At 45.8% G+C, this 17,821-nt stretch overlaps 1 protein-coding gene across 2 annotated transcripts in view; it reads right to left on the bottom strand.

Moving 5' to 3' along the window:
- The window catches only part of SVEP1 (sushi, von Willebrand factor type A, EGF and pentraxin domain containing 1), a 1,018,759-nt gene that overhangs the window by 490,345 nt on the left and 510,593 nt on the right, over positions 1-17,821 (bottom strand). For both annotated transcript variants that reach the window (XM_086962106.1, XM_086962105.1), the window contains exon 15: positions 14,884-15,075. In XM_086962106.1, coding sequence (XP_086818232.1) covers positions 14,884-15,075 — 192 coding nt within the window. The remainder of the gene's footprint in view (positions 1-14,883; positions 15,076-17,821) is intronic.

Here is a 17,821-nt window from a genome sequence, read left to right as displayed (position 1 = left end):
AGCCACTTGATGACAATGTCATTGGCTATTGATAACAACTCCTCTACTAAAAGAAAACGTGAATTCTAATCATTAACTATAAGGTTCATTATCCTACCTCATCACCAAGACCTGGAACACCCTGCCCCTCCACCTCAGGCTATCCGCGTCACTAACCCAATTCAAGAAGGACCTCAAGACTTGGCTCTTCAAATGATCCTGCACCCAGAGGGACCAGCAGCTCCCCCAAGCACCTTGGGACCCTCACAGGTGAGTACCTGTGCATTGCAAGTCCCTGATTGATTGAATGACTATCATAAGAGGATATTAGTTTCCTAAGGGCCCAAAGAAATGGACTGCAATTCTTCCCCATGCATGTGCAGGAAGGTCAGTTATTGTCATTGAATGCTGCGTCACTTTGGGGGAAAGGTAGTTGCAAAGATGGCACTCTTTAGTTCCAGCTGGTGTGGGAACTGCACTCGGTCTCTTAGGGCTCTTTTGGTGGCTACTATGCCACAATGTCCTTCATGGACTAGTTCAATGACCTGCTGTCTTAGGCTCTCAGGTATGGTTCTTGAACACCTTTCTTAGTAAGGGACAGTTGATTATGTACATTTTTGAATTTTTGAAATTCAACATCTTCAGCAAAAGGTTGAGAACTCTTCTTCCATGACTGAGTTAAAATGATGTATTTTAAGATAAGCATGTTGTTGTCAGCAGTAGTAGCATCAATATTCAGTTCAACGGATGAGGCTGTTGGAGTGCTGGACCTCACAATTAAGTTGTTGTACTCCTACACTGTTTTCAATGGCAAACTATGATGAAGCAGAAATTCATGAAAAGTAATCGCCAGGGTTCTGATCTTTACCTGGCTTGTGTACAATTGCATAGCCATACTATTGCAGCCGCAGTCCCCACCTCTCATTGCGAGGGAGCATTTTGCCTTCCAGGTTTCCGAAAATAGTGAGCAATCCTTGGTGGTCTGTATCGATAGTGAAAAGTTTTCCGTATTGAAACATATGAAAATACTCGGTGGGCCACACAACAGCCAGAGTCTCCTTCTCTTGCTGCGAATAGGCACGTTCTGCATCAGACAGGCTTCGACTGGCATGGGCAACAATGTGTCTTGGAGTATTCGGAAAACGATTATGATGAGCAAGGATTGCCCCCAGCCCCACTGGGGTCGCATCATCTGTGATCTGAGTATGCAACTTGGGGTCAAAATAGGCCATCTTGGGTGCATTCTCAATAGCATGTTTTATTCTTTTGAACTTTGATCACATCCAGGAGACCACTGGATAGGACATTTTGTTTTGTCAAGTCTCTCAATAGGGCACTCACAGTAGCAAAGTCATGAATGTACCATAACTGGCCATGCCTTAGAAAGATCGCAGCATAGGGACATTTTGTGGAGGGGCAGGTAGCTGACAGTGCTTGCACCTGATATGGCTCAGGAGTCATTCCACCACTGAGAGAATATGTGGCAAAAGAATGTAAGTTTGGTCATGTGAAACTCACATTTTGCTACATTCAGAGTGAGACCTGCATCCGCAAGTAGCTGGAACACTTGTGTAAGAGTCTTGTCATGCTCATTTTTCGTCGTCCCAAATACCACTATATAATCACTGTAGATAAAAGTATGTGCAACAAGTTGAATTATTTGACATGTAACATCTTAAAATATTTCTGCAGCTGACGAAACCCCAAAACTCAAACTTTTGTATCTAAACAAACCAACATGAGTTGAAAAAGTAGTAATGTACCAACAATTCACTTTCAGTTTGAATTAATAGTATCCTTTGTTCAGGTCAAGACGGGAGAAGATTTTGGCTCTGTTCAGCTGCATGATCATGTCCGCTATGTGTCGACCAGGGTGTCTTTCTCTCTCAATTGCTGTGTTGGCTTCGCGCCTATCAAAACAGATGCACTTGCACTGATGTTGTTTAATGTTGTAGGGTTGCTATGAACAACCCTTGACTCTTCAATGGTTTGGCGGAAGCCCGCATTTATACCTTTGTGCTTGACGGGTTCAGACGTGGCACAGGAGATAGGATGTTAAACTTTTCGCCTGGCATGATGTTAATTGATGCATCACTTATAATGAAAAAGGTTATGGGACAACTATGGACCTTTAAGGTTATCTTTGGGCAGTGCAGAAATGAAATAGGTTGTTTAGTTTCTTGGTTTGTCTTTGTTCTCAGCAAGCAGTCAAACCTACATGTGCATGTCGTTGATCTGTCGACACCATCATCACACATCCATCTTATTCACTGGTGCGTGATAATGACGTTGAAGAGCCTTTGTAGGTTGAACTTGATGACGATCAACTGTTTCTGGGTTCTACATGTCTTAACTGATGTTGCTTATTGGCCTTGTTGGCGTGGTTAGAATGCTTCTGGAACTTTCTGGCATTCTATTTCTCTTCTCGCCATGATGCAGTTGGTTTCTCTTTTGCCTTGCAAACTGTTATGAAGTGGTTTTGTTTCTCACAAGCTACTACTGTACATTTACCCTCTTGGGGAAACTAAAACCCACATCGGAAACAAACCTGTTCTTTTTTAGGGACATCGACTTGTGTGTGCCTACCTTGTACTTGTGTTTGCTTTTCGTGACCAACGCCTATTCACTTTTTGTTGTTCCAGTTTCCATATCAGCAGCTTGTTGATCCGCTCTTTCTTTGGCCCCTGCAGCCATTAGTACTTTCTACAGACTGAGCATCTCTCTCAACATGTGTCTTATCAATGAGTCTGAAAGCCAGCCATCGATAACTCTGAAGCATAAGGCTTCTTTGTCATTAAACTCATTAAACTTGCAGTGTTTGATAAGCACGTCAAGTCTCTCAACAAACACATTTATTGTTTCCCAAACTTGCTGTCTCGCTTTTACTTTTCATAGGTGGCATTCGGCATCGGATTCAACTTGGCTTCCAATGCTTCCTAGATTTGATGGTATGATAAGGCATCAGCTTGGGATATATTCTTTATGACTTTTTCACTCCACCAACAGCAAGGTTCTGAAAGTACTTCATGATTTTCTTATCATCTGCTTCTTCCAGTACATCTATGAAATCATTGAACACCTGGACCCACGCAGTCCACCTGGCACCAATATTCTGCTTCTTGATAGTGTCAAGTTGTGGTGGTGGCTGCCGCATTCCTTCTGCAGCCAATGAAAAATTTCACTATTCCGATGGATTTTGTTGTGCTGAATGCCATTGGCTGCTGTCTATGCATTGGCCCCTCAACCAAGCCTGGGTTGTCACACTTGATTGAAGATTATGTGGCACTTTCCTCACTTGTACAGGCAAGTACGTTGGCACTTTTGGACATAGTTATCACTGCTCTAGCAATTGCTTTGCATGGATAATGACTTTGTGTTATTGCGCAGCTCAGTATCTCTCTTCTTTTGGCCTTACCAGTGGGTTCTGGCAGGCTTTCAAATGGTGCTCCTTTGCAAGGCCTTTACCTTCTTCAAGGGCCATGTCGGGGCTGGAGCAGGGCTTTGACTTCACTTATGCTGACCTTGAACTGCTTCCTATTGATTTAGGTGCAGGTGGCACGCACAAGTAGTTTGCTGTACCTATTCAAACTCTCAGGGAGAGCAGTCTCGTTTCTTTTGGGCACGTATCTCCTCCTCGGCGCCAGATGTAGTGTCTTCCCAGACCAGGAGTATGCAAATGAATATGCCACACACGAGCTCTGACATAGACGTCTTTATTCCTCAGCATACAATCACAAACTACACTCTCATTACATAATAACTGTTAATAACCACACCTTAGCACCTCCCAGCAAGTTACGTAATTCTTCTGTTGAGTCCGCCCAGAACCACAAGAGTCCGGGGGCACATAGTCTTATGACACTACAGGGGGCGCCCATTAAACTAAGCTCAATGCCAATGAATATCTCTGAGAAACTTTGGGGCCCCTCATCACATTCTGCACAGGGGCTCCAATATTTTGCCTTACACCATTGATCAGTTGCACTTACCCCTTTGTCCATTTGCTTCTGTTCCTGATTAAGCTGCAAATATAACATTGATCACTTGCTATTTCTTAATGATGAGAATAAACACTGCCCTCTCTTACATGTACCTTGTGCGGCTGGAGGAGACACATGCTTTGTGTTGTGGCAGTATTAAGATGGCACTGGAGCTTCAGCACGACCCTTCTCTTGGCCTGAGGGGCACCTTCAGACTAGAAGTGGCTTTAGGATGCAGCAGGAGTTGGAATGTGAATGACAGTGTAGCTTATTTTGCTTCTATCTGCGCTGGTTCCGAAAAAGCAACCAGGTGAGAACAATTCAGCTCCATGTCACATGTGTCACATTGTGCCAGGCGTGCAGCCTTCTTACTTTTTGCCCACCTACCTGAAGCCTGAAATTGAGGATACTGCTATAACTGAACCTTTTTGCGTGGAAAGTTTCCTAGATTATGTTTTTCATTTTTTAGTATTATTGACATCTTAGGTTGATAGCTAGGCATAACAACACCTATTGTTTTTTCTGGGACACTGCCCTTTGAGGCATATTTCTGGGAAAGTCATGCAGTACAGCAAGTCACCTTGCTGCACTGCACGACGGGGAAAGGGAAGGAATGTGCTGTATTTAAAAGAATACAGCGCATTCCTGCCTTTGTCCCTGCCCTGGTGCTGTTTTGGCTGCCTAGCGACAAGGCAGGCACCCTCCTGCGTTGCATCCAGGGTTGTTTTTGTGCAGGAAGGGGCACCTTCCAGCAGAAAAACAATCCTGAGACGCATATTCCTCTTTCTATGTCCTGGAGAATGCCAAACATATAGAAAGGGTAAGTAATGAGAAGTAAAGATAGTTCTCCTTGTTAGGCCTCCAATGGGAAGGAGTATATTTTTGGTGCATTCCCATATCTACCACTTTTGGTAAATCTGGGAATGCGTCAAAAACCATGCAAGTTGCGTGGTAACACCCACGCAAGCCCATGGGATGCCTTGCCAGGGCAGAGTAAAGCAACACGGCGATTTGCGCTGTGTGGTGTTACTCCTGATTTATGAAGCTACTCAGGGTCATGCAAAGTGTCCCTGCGTGGCTGCATAAATTGCATTTTGGGCTTGTACCACATTGCGTGGTGCAAATACGACTCAAACCCCTTCATAAATATGCCCCTTTGATTATTGCATTTTGTTTTCTGCATCTTTAGTCATTTTATGATTGCAGAAGTTTTCTTTCCGGTTGTGGCAGAAGTTAAAGGGGAGTAATTTTGCTTGTTCTTGTGTAGCAAAGCAAAGAGTATTAAATCTGGGGTGAGTCCCGCACTTATAGCATTTCCAGTCCCTTTTATCTCCTTTAAGTGATTATTAGCCATAATTGCCAATGTTCCTCTCTTCGGGCATACTCTTCATCCTGCCCTACACATGCGGATTCTGTTATCTTGTTGGCACCTTATTCTGCATTTGTCTGAACGTCCTGGAGTATTCAGGAAAGTCACAGTAGCATGAGGTCGTGATTACAATCCTTCAATCAAGAGCAAGCATAAAGTAAGAAAGGAGTTGAGGCCTGCAATTGACAGTTACCAAGTTTTGGGGAAGTCAGTACTCTCTAGGACTGGAAGTAGAAATGGTGATGTCAAATGCTGTTTTTATTTTTGGTTAAGATTTTGCACATGGCAACATGGTGCACTGTATATTTATTTTCCTTAGTCAATGTTATGCTTAACCTCACACACTCAGTGTGTTTGAAGAGACCTTTTTGCAAGCCTTCTTTCTCAGCTAACTTACTTCTAGGTTAAGCTGTAATCTTCATGGCTAATGATGCCTAAATGACGCTCTGGTTCGGGTTACTGCTAGGTAAAATACCCTCTGTCCATCGATATCTAGAGTATGATAGCCATAACTGCTGTGTTGTGGGACCATCACAACCCCTGTGCCCTTGTGCCAAGCAGCGGCTGCATTTACGACAGCTGTGCCCCATGATCTTAAACTGAAAACAAATTACCCCCTTGTCTGGCTTGCCCAACCAAATACCTCAAATCAAAGCAAGTGTATATTCATAAAGACAGTCAAACCAGAGGTAGGCTAAAATTATTTCAGAATATATGCCAGTACTATGAAATGAAAGAAAAATACTGGAAATGGAGAAACATTCTACTGTTTTGGACAGGTACTATCAAATGCACATCTTTATGCTCGTAGTTGGGAATTCCAATGCCGTGTAAGCAAGAGCAGCTTGTGGCGTTTTGTTACCATGATGCAACATGAGGTTGAGATAATGGCACCATGGTAAGGAAACAATGCTGACAAATTGCTTCTGAGGGATATTGGCTTGGTGTCTACCGGTGTTACAGCAAACAAGCTGAACCTGGCTGATGAGCCCATAACTAGGGTGAAGCTGGTCCTGTTTTGCTTGTGTTCTGGTTTAGGGAGGACCTGGGTTGGCAGTTCGGGCTGGACTGTTCCCATGAGGAGCAGGATCAAGGCTGATCTGCACATGGCTGGGTCCAAACCGAGGTGGCATGGAGTGCAAAGAACAATGAAGTAAGATGCTACCTCGAGCGGTTGCAAGTGGTTAGACAAATTGCAAGCATTTCTCCCATCACCTTTTGTGTGTTTGGTGTCTATCTAACAACAAAAAGAGACAGAGGATTTGAGTGGTAGTTAGATTAAGCAACCTCAAATTGTGAATTTGTTATTTATTTACAGTAGCAGCAAGTGGCATTTCGAGTATAAAGCTAAAGTATGGGAGAAAATAAGATTAGAAAAATTGATCAAATACCTGAAGTGAAAACGTGGTTATTACTCTATTTGTTGACTGTGGTACTCCTAAGAAGTAAGATTTCTTTGAGACTTAGCCAAACAAATAATTGGCCTCGAGGCACTGACCTGTGATTTTTTTTAATGTTGTAATTTTTTAAGATATATTTTGAAAATGAACATTACTGGATTAGGTGTCAGTTTTTTAAATTGAATGTCTATAACTGGTTTGAAAATAAAATGAAAGTTATGTGTTTGAACATGTGCAATTAAATACTTGTTTAGTTTTTACTATTGATTGTATCAATCTGTGATTATCTCTTTTTCATATTGCTAAAGATTTTAAGCTAGTGCAAACACGTGATATTATGAGGCACCTAATAGTGCACTCTGCATTTCAAATAATGAGAAGAACCATTGCCTTCTTAATGTTCCTAATGTTCTGGACGTGTCTTTTGTCTGCGCAGTTTTAACAAAACATATTCTGAACCTGGGAGAATATTTTGAACTCTGATTTTGTATGGCCGAGATACCCGCCACCCCCTCTCAACACAATCCCCAAAGGAGGGAAACCGGAAACAGTTCTTGATTTTTTTTGGAAATGGGATGGAGTGACCATCCCGGCCGTATTTATTAAAACAAAAAATTGAAAACATTAAACGTTTCATTGTATGTACAATTTCATTACCATATTGCGATGTTTGGCTAACCTTAACAGATTCTCTAATACAGAGGTTCTCCTAGCCGAACTAGCATCCTACAAAACATTTCTTGACATATTGAAATTGTACAACCTAACGTTTAAGGGCCAACGGCAAGGTCATAACCGGTGTCAAGATCCCTAACCAGACTTACCCCTCCCACTTGGGCTGGGCGACAGCACGGAGGCGTACCTCAAGTGCAACTATTACCAATTTCCCTTGACTTGACGGGGGCACCTAAAGACTCGACGCCAGTTAAAGGTCGTTCGAATACTCGTGTGAGGTATCTAGAAGGTACCGTAGACCTTATCCCAACCCCACACAACTTACCGCATCTGCCGTCGCAGATGTCACTGGCCCCGGGAAATTCCCCAGGAGGGGGCTGTAACCCCTCCTACAAAGGAAGGGGCCTTGACCGCCTTTCCTTTACTTCCGGCGACCCATCCTTAGAAGGGACCGCCTCCCCATTGAGGGGCCAATGGCCACCTCTCCCGAGCGCTCCCATCCGTGTTGGGTGACGCCCACTCATAGGGATCTACTAATTAGTGCTCACCGATCATGACCTTACCGCCTACCAAATAAATACGACAGTGCTAACTAAAACTCAGAATACATTGGCCACTATGACCAAAAGGGCATGCATAAAATTCAACACTAAATCTGAATCTCTTTAATGGTAAAAACGTACTCAAACAGACCACTCTTTATTACTCAATATCAACATGATACTCCAACCTGGAAACGAGAACACAAGCAAAATTAATCAACTTTATTACAAACAACTGGCTGTCTTCAGGGGCTGGTGGGTGGGTCAAAATTGGCTCTTCGTTCTGTCCCGAGCTCACGTGCAGCGAGGAGGTGCAGCTTCAGAGCACAAGAACAAGAGGCTGTCTTCTGGTCTTGCGTCCCTTTTTATCCGTCTTCAGGGCGGGCGTATACCCGCCCCTGCCTGCCCCGAGGGCGTGGCTGGCTGCGTCAGTGTCTAGGCCAGCCCACTCTAGGGCGGGAACAGGCGCGCCCCGGCTGCGCCGCTTCGGGCATACCAGCCGAGACGCGCCTCCCGCCCGAAAATGGCTTCCCGGGGGGATCGAGGCACTCAGCCATACGTTCGGGGGGACCAAGTTGGTCGCCCCTTTCCATATGGCCGAGATACCCGCCACCCCCTCTCAACACAATCCCCAAAGGAGGGAAACCGGAAACAGTTCTTGATTTTTTTTGGAAATGGGATGGAGTGACCATCCCGGCCGTATTTATTAAAACAAAAAATTGAAAACATTAAACGTTTCATTGTATGTACAATTTCATTACCATATTGCGATGTTTGGCTAACCTTAACAGATTCTCTAATACAGAGGTTCTCCTAGCCGAACTAGCATCCTACAAAACATTTCTTGACATATTGAAATTGTACAACCTAACGTTTAAGGGCCAACGGCAAGGTCATAACCGGTGTCAAGATCCCTAACCAGACTTACCCCTCCCACTTGGGCTGGGCGACAGCACGGAGGCGTACCTCAAGTGCAACTATTACCAATTTCCCTTGACTTGACGGGGGCACCTAAAGACTCGACGCCAGTTAAAGGTCGTTCGAATACTCGTGTGAGGTATCTAGAAGGTACCGTAGACCTTATCCCAACCCCACACAACTTACCGCATCTGCCGTCGCAGATGTCACTGGCCCCGGGAAATTCCCCAGGAGGGGGCTGTAACCCCTCCTACAAAGGAAGGGGCCTTGACCGCCTTTCCTTTACTTCCGGCGACCCATCCTTAGAAGGGACCGCCTCCCCATTGACTGGCCAATGGCCACCTCTCCCGAGCGCTCCCATCCGTGTTGGGTGACGCCCACTCATAGGGATCTACTAATTAGTGCTCACCGATCATGACCTTACCGCCACAGGCCCGGATAGTTGACCGGCTATCCGGGCCCCCCACAAAACTCCTAGCTAAAGGTCATGTTTCAACGTTTTCAACCATGCTAAGAAGTCTCCTATGAGTAACTCATTTCCCACCCGAGACAAATGCACACCATCCCCCAGATACATACTGTCATCATTAATACAACCGTGCGAGATAGCATGCAATGTCCTGGAACGAAACAACCTACTCACTTTGTTATTAAGTTTTCTAACAGAACGGTTCAAAGCAGGGATCGAAACAGCCCCCCGCCACACTTTACGTGGGATCATATGAGACCACGCAATTATGCACCCCGGAACTTTCCTCGCCAACCAACTTACAGTGGAAAGCATTGCCTCCAGGAGAAGTCGTCTACCGGTGGTGACCAAATCATTGCCCCCTAAATGTACTATGACTATAGACGGCGGTGACCTCGTCCGCGCTAACAAACCCTCAAAGAATGCCTGAAACTGGTCAATACAGAGACCGCCCCTTCCGTAGAAGGACATTCTGTACCCGTATTCCCCAGCTACGTGAATCATGTCACCTGCTTCGAATACGTCTGCGGCACGCCTCACGTATGAGTGGCCCACGACCCACACCTCCTTTCCCACAGCCGGTGATGTCTGACCGCTGGCCTGGTGTTGGGTCGACTGCATAGTCCGCCCCGCCTCGAAGGCTTGCGTAACTGAAAACCAAACAAAAGACAAGAAGCGTGAGTACATTATTACAGCTTCACAACATGTGCAACCGCACATACCTCTTATAACAATTGGAGGACCAACGCCCCACTCGTTTTACTTGTTCCACATTAAGACCCCTGGCTGTAGCCTCAGTGGCAGCCCCTATCCGAAAGGAATGGGTCCCAAACTCACCCGGGTCCAAGCCCGCTGCGGTAATCGACATCGCGAGCACCCGCTGAAACTGAAACTTCGTCAGTGGGGTGGCGTCCGCGTGTCTCAACAATGTCCCTCCCCATGATGCCACCCTTCGTGCTAGGTAATCTTCTAAACACTTCACCGGGCACATGGAGGACCCTGGGATCCTGCGAATGACTATGCAGTCTCCTACCCCACCTTGATCGGTTTTTGACTTGACAAAGGATACAGTCATCGTCTCACCCTTGATCTGAACGTGTTCCCGGCACAAACCCCCCACCACATCCTGTTTGTTCCTTGCCACCAGCTCACTTATCCTCATCGCCCCGTGAAATGCAAGCGTGAAAGCAGCTCGGAACAAACAGGCCTCGAACTGAGACGAGCATGTGGCGTGGAGGGTGGCCAACAACTGGGCCAACCTATCCAGACCTATCGGGCGCCTCTCATCTACTCTGCGACCCTCAAGGCGTTGCCACCCACGTAGCGCTTTCTGTACCACAAAAGACGCTGTCGGGTCCCGGATATTATGGGCCCTGGCAACGAAGGAAATGGCAGCACGATGCCTCTGGGCTGTAGCCACCGACTTCCCAGCCCTACGCAAGGACATCAGAAAATGTACCACCCAATCCTCGTGCCCCCAAAGCCCCCCTCTCTCAGTCCCCAAAAAGGCTAAATAGGCCCGAAACGCCCCTTCGTATGCCTTCCTCGTTCTTGGTGCTAGACTCTCTCCCACGAGGTAACGAAGTTCGGGGCACCGAGAGACCAGAGAGCTTCGGGAAAGGGTGCCGGCTCTGGGTCCGCCGAGGGAAGGAAACCCGAGAAAGCCTGTATTTGAAAACGAGACAGTGCATCAGCCGCCCGATTCATCACCCCTGGGACATGTTTCGCTCTGAATACCACGTTCAGTTGCATACATAGTAAGACAATTTCTTTAAGCAGCCTTAAAATCATTTTACAACGTGCTGCCTGACTATTGATGCATTCTACAACGGTCATATTGTCAGACCAAAATATGACAGAGTGATTTTTGAATCCATCGGGCCAGGTTCTGAGGGCCACCAAAATGGGAAACAGTTCAAGGAAAGCAATATTACTCGTCAGCCCCTCTTCATGCCACCATGTTGGCCACCTTTGTGCCGACCATTTTGTGCCGAAGATGGCGCCAAAGCCCACGCTCCCAGCTGAATCCGTCCATAGACCAAGCTCTTCAGAGGACAAGGCTGGTTTGTTCCAGACGACTCGACCATTGAAACCCGCCAAAAATGCTAACCAAATACGCATATCTTGGCGGACCTCAGCCGATAGTCTTGTGCGATGATGACCCTCCTTTAGGCCGACCATCGCCTGGGCAATCGAACGGGAAAAGGGGCGGGCCATTGGGATCACCCTTAGGGCAAAATTCAACTTCCCCACCAATTGCTGCAATTGATGCAGCGTAACTTTAGATGCAGTAATACACGTTTGCAGGGCTGCCCTGAATTTCGACACTTTGGCAGCTGGTAAACGAAAACAACCCTCACTAGAGTCCAACTCGATCCCGAGAAACTCGAGGCAAGTCGTGGGACCCACAGTTTTACCTGGTGCCAATGGCACGCCAAATTGATTCATTAAAACACAAAATTCAGTCAAGGCCCGGGCACATTCATCACCCCCAGCGGCCCCAAGGAACAGAAAGTCATCGAGGTAATGCATCACATTTCGAAAACCCGTTTTCTTCGTGTAAACCCATTGTAGAAAACTACTGAATTTCTCGAAATATGCACAAGATATAGAGCACCCCATCGGCATACACCTATCCATGTAATACGAACCTTGAAACATGAATCCCAAAAGACGTTGGTCTTCCGGGTATACCGGGAGCAAACGGAACGCTGACTCGATATCTGATTTCGCCATCAGCGTCCCGGGCCCCAGGCGATTCAAAATGGCTACGGCCTCATCGAATGATGCGTACCGCACCGAACATATCTCTGGATCAATTGCGTCGTTTACAGAAAGGCCATGAGGAGCTGATAAATTGTGAATCAATCGAAACTCACCTGGGTCCTTCTTGGGGACCACCCCTAAAGGAGAACAAACAAAATTCTGTACCGGGGGAACACTAAACGGGCCGGCAACCCGACCTCGGGTAACCTCTTTCCGGATCTTATCCTGTACTACAGTCGTATGCTGCAAGACGGAAAGCTGGTTTTTGCACGTCCCGACACCCTGAAAGTCCCCCACCGGGATGCGGAAACCGTATGAAAAACCGTTCCGTAGCACCCCAGCGGAAGTACGATCCGGGTATTCGCTGAGCCAGGGAATCATCGCCAGGGTATCAATCGGGGTTGGTAAAGGCGCCCCTCGGACTATATTAGACCTGTTTGGCGCCTCCTCTACCCCCATTTTCACCCGATTTGGCTCTGCACGAGGACTCAGGATGGGGTGCCCCACAACCACTACATTCGTGTTTGAATTTACAAGATCCCGGGGGCCTAGTACATTTACTTCTGTTGAAATTGAAACAGAAACCCCTCTTCCCTGTAATTCCGGCGGGTCTCGGATAATCGTCTGTACCCGTACCCGACCGAAAGGGCGTCCCCCCATTTTGGCGGGAGGACTCACCAACAGTACTCCCCACCAACGGCACTTTCAACATCCCCGACTCTTTCATTTTATTCCATGTCAAAGAATCGTAACAGTCCCAGGTTAAACTTTTGTTATGCTCCATCGCTTTCCTGAAAAGGTTGTCATAACAGAACCATTGGTTACCTTGGTGCGATGTCGAGTACCCCATAATTCGTGACTGATATACTGGAAATTCAGGGAGCAATTCAGGCCTACGTTCACCCAAAATTGACGTAAAAACTCCCCAAGCATTACCCCAGTTGCCAATATTCTCATTCACTTTAAAGGCGGCCATTTTTGCGCGCCAAACACTCGGATGCATCAGATCCTTTTGACCCTTAACAGTTTCGACCTCATAATGATCAACGAGCAGGGAGAAAATGTTTACGTATTCCCCCGCCCAAATCTTTTCCTTTATTGCCAAAGGAACATGTTGCCCCAATCTTTCTCTACGAGAGGGTGTTGACTCATCCCTTGCGATCGGCAATGGCCGCTTACCTGCACCGGACGCTACTTCCGCCCCTCGTGGCTTGTCTATCACTGCTTCCGGCGCGGGCACCTTGGCTGTATCACGTTTCTCGCGCAACTGTTTCATGAGTGCTTGCGCTTCGGCAGCCGTAGCGCCCCCGCTACTGTCCCCCAACCACGCTGCTAACTGTGCCGCCAACTCGGGAGGCATATCCTCAGCGGATGTCGGGGTGACTACGACCGGAATCGGATTCCCTTCCTGCGGTACCGGGGCCGGTACCGGGGCTGGCGGCTCGAGCGGGGAACAGGGAACCGGGACGTCTCCCCCGACCGGCCCCCTTCTCGGCCTCTTAGGCCTCCCTCCGGCCGGTGGACGCCCCGATCCCTCCTCACCGTCTCGCCCCGCCAACTGCTTCTTTATCTCGGACATTTCCTTCATGAGAACCCGAACCAACTGGTCAGTCGACATTCTCTTCGCGCCTTTCTTGGGCATTTTCCAAATGAAGTATCTAGAAGACAAAAAGAAAGATTAAAACGCTCAAAATTGGCTCTTCGTTCTGTCCCGAGCTCACGTGCAGCGAGGAGGTGCAGCTTCAGAGCACAAGAACAAGAGGCTGTCTTCTGGTCTTGCGTCCCTTTTTATCCGTCTTCAGGGCGGGCGTATACCCGCCCCTGCCTGCCCCGAGGGCGTGGCTGGCTGCGTCAGTGTCTAGGCCAGCCCACTCTAGGGCGGGAACAGGCGCGCCCCGGCTGCGCCGCTTCGGGCATACCAGCCGAGACGCGCCTCCCGCCCGAAAATGGCTTCCCGGGGGGATCGAGGCACTCAGCCATACGTTCGGGGGGACCAAGTTGGTCGCCCCTTTCCATATGGTGTGTTTATTTTTTGAGTAACGCTAAATGGTTTGGATCTGAAAGCTACCCAAGGGCCAATAAAAATGATTTGTAGAGTCTCCTTTGGTTTCACATTAGCCAGCACACGATTCAGTCTTAATATGGAGCCACTGGGAATATTGTAAAAGAAGTAAAGCATCAAAGCTGGTCTATACACAAAGAATGCCAAGAGACACCAGAAAACAAGGCCTAGCGAGAGCATTATTTTATATCAATACAACTTTATTGCAAGCATGGATTTATTAGATACAGTATGTGCCAACTCATGCTTATATTTACTGCCTCTTTGTGAATGGTGCTTATGCAATTCTTCTCAAATTAGTAGCACTTCTCTGTGTCAGGGCCAATCTGCACATCCACTTCAGTTCACATTATCTCCACCCTTGTCCCACGTACTTACATAGACCTTCAAATTGTACTCCTTATTTAAGGTTTTAAGTACGTGGCTCTCGTCAGCAATGTGTTAATTGCCCTTACTGTCATGTAAATCGTACAGATTTCTATACACTTGGTTTAACAATCTTTCGCTTGTTTGTATTAAGCCAGAAAACAACATTCAATTAATATAACTTGTTTGATGCATGCATGGTCTGTTCCTTGTCAGTCCACATACACACTAGATTTATGTGAATTTATCTGAAAACATAACATAAATAAACATTTTCACAAAAAAGGTACGTCCATCAAGGTTTAATTTATCCAGAAATAACAATACGGACTTTGATAGTAATAATTGCATCTTTACCAGTAATGTTGAAAATTAATTTGATCTTCTGGTCTGTGTTAGGACTAGAAATCCGCCGGTGACGCTTGACTCGTAAGGGCGCGGTCTTTGGGGCACTTTCCAGATGCTTCTGTATTTGTTCTTCTTGTATCGTGTCGAGGAAATCGTCATATGTGTAATCCACCCGGTCCAGTGTTCCCCAGCCTCCTGGGCCTTGTAGTAATCGCAAACAAACAGAAACATAATTGTAATACAAGATCAATGGTCCTAGGAAGACTGATGTGTGCAGTCTTCTGAATTACACAAAGTTTTATGATGTACAATTATTAGTGGATTGAATGTAGATGTTAATTTATTAAATCAGCAGCTACTCTAGAGAATCAAGTGGCACAAAGCAAGACTTTCTGGGGCATATTATCAAGGGGGGTTATCTCCGCTTTTTTGGCTTTAAAAGCCAAGAAAGCGGAGATAAATTATAGCCAAGAAAGCGGAGATAACATTGTTTCCCTATTACCTAGCTGTTGCGAACACCAGTTAGCGACAGCTAGTAGGAGATAGCGACCATCTTGGGCCCCGCTTTGCATGTCAGTGATATTTATTACTAATGACATGCAAAGTGGGCGTGCCAAGATGTTAGCGACTGTTGCTAACATCCCTATCTCCTATTACCAACTTTTGGAGATATTCGCGCTAAGCGCGAATATCTCCAAAAGCTAACACCTGCCCCTGAGCAGTTCTTAGCCATGTTATCCAATGGTAGGTGGATAACATGGCTAAGAGCATTTGCTCGGTAAAGCATGAATATCGCTGACTTTTCAGCGATATTCATGCATTCCGGCCGATTTTTATCGCTTAGGAGATAAACCTTGATAATAGCAAGGCTCCTAAGCGATAAAAATCGCTGCAACTCGGCGATAAAAATATCGCTAGTTGTTGGTAATATGCCCCTCTGTTTCTTGAACGGAGTAAATCAACACAGCCTGGTTCACGCAGATAATGTATAAAATGTCTATTTTACTTGTAATAATTTGAACATGTGTAAGGGTAGGGATACGTTTTACATATAATTCGTTCAAACTAATTTTAAATTGAACGGAAGATAACAAGCACTGGTAAAGACACTAGACCTGCAACATGCAAAAAATGACACAGACATAAAAATAACGGAAAGGCCCAGCAACCCAGGCCCACAAGCTCTGGCACTGAAGAGACCTCATTTTCAGGTGGCTGTGCACATCTGATCAGGCAAAATGCCATCACTCAGAGTGTAACACTGACAATGGCTGATGTGATCTCACCCATTGCCCCACGCTGTATGTTATGGTTGGCAGAAGCAACATGAGAATGACAGGTAAACAGACCAAATAATGAAAAGGGATGACCAGAGACCCTCTTTTTATTATGAATTATTTTGAAACCACGAATAACAGGAGGCGGGTGAAAGAGCTAAAGCTTCTATAGGGCAGACCTAACAAGCATTTGCAATGCAATAGGTCTCACATTTGCGAGAGTTTAAGCTATTGGCATTGTCCAATGCTTGGAAAGTGAAAACACGCATGGCGCACTGAATGTTGCAGAAAAGCATGTAGTGCCTGCAGTAGGAGAAACTTGCTAAAGAAAATATTGCTTCCTGACTAAATAAGACATAGTGTGTGTAACAAGAGAAGTAAAAGGGCCAGTCCGCTTGGGAGGTTACAAATAAAGACAAGGTGGTACTAAGGAGGGACTATCAAGTCTATTAATGAATCAGAAGCCAGCATTTACAAAGGACAATGACACAAGCCAATGAAAAATATGGGCGGAGAGTGGCTGATGCTTTAAGTCCATACTCGAATACAGCATGCCTTACAGAGCAGCACATGTGCTGCCCAGGTTTGACTTAAAAAAGACACAAAGAGGCATATTTACAAGCCCCTATCACCACAGGAACATTACTTTTAGTGAGATTCCTATGGTGATAATTTACAAGGCGGTGTTAAGCCACTTAATGTGGCTTAACACCAACTTGTAAATAAGGACCCCCTTTCACGCTACACTTAGCATGAAAGTGGTGTGCAATGAGTGTTGTTTTGGGCATTCCGCAGTAACATCCATGGATTTTGATGCAGCCTCCTAATTACATGGGTGGCATAAATAGGAGGCAGCTCCAAAATTAAGACCAGGGAAAACCTGGTCATAACATGGCAAAATGAGAAGAACTGCTTTATTTCTCGTCGTTTTTGCTGTTTCTATGTGTGCTGCATTGTGCAGTACACATAGAAACAGCAAATTGCCATGAATGATTGTTTATGCGCAGGAAGGTGTCCCTTCCTGCACATAAACAATCATTTAAAAAATCATGATTCGCAACTTCTTTGTGTGCTGCATTAAGCATCTCATTTAGAAGTTTCAAAATTGCTTTTCAGAATGTTTATATGCAGGAAGAGACACTTTCCTGCACATAAACAAATATTTCTTTCAATGCAGGCCCCCTTGACCTATGATGCAAGGAGGCCTGAGTTGGAGCTGAAATTAGTGCCAGCACAGTGAGAAACACAGGGGTGCGCCATATTATTGTAAATAGAGTGCATCACTGCGTTTCTAAAGTAACAGAGCAAGGTATTAGCAATTTCGGAGCTCACACGCGCTCAGCCACTTTCTTATGCATATGCCCCATGGTTTTGTGCCCTTTTTTTAGTGGTACTCTGATTTAGACTCATATTAATTAAGCTCACTAGAATTTTATACCCAAGCTTACCATTAACTTTTAGCTTGAGGTAACAGTGAGATCAAAAGGAAATACTTGATAATGACAAATGCTAAAGAAGCACAACAACATTTGTTTGCATGAATCCCCATTTTTTGTCAGATGCGAAAACCTGGTAGTCACTTTGCACAAACATTGTTTGCTTCTCAACACCTTAGAGTCCTGAAACTAAAAGTCTAAAGCCCCACCAATATACCTCATACAAATCTGATC

The sequence above is a fragment of the Lissotriton vulgaris genome, chromosome 3_1 (assembly GCF_964263255.1).
Source record: "Lissotriton vulgaris chromosome 3_1, aLisVul1.2, whole genome shotgun sequence".
NCBI lineage: Eukaryota > Metazoa > Chordata > Amphibia > Caudata > Salamandridae > Lissotriton > Lissotriton vulgaris.
The sequence above is the reverse complement of the archived record's forward strand: the minus strand, read 5'-3'. Positions and strand labels throughout refer to the sequence as shown.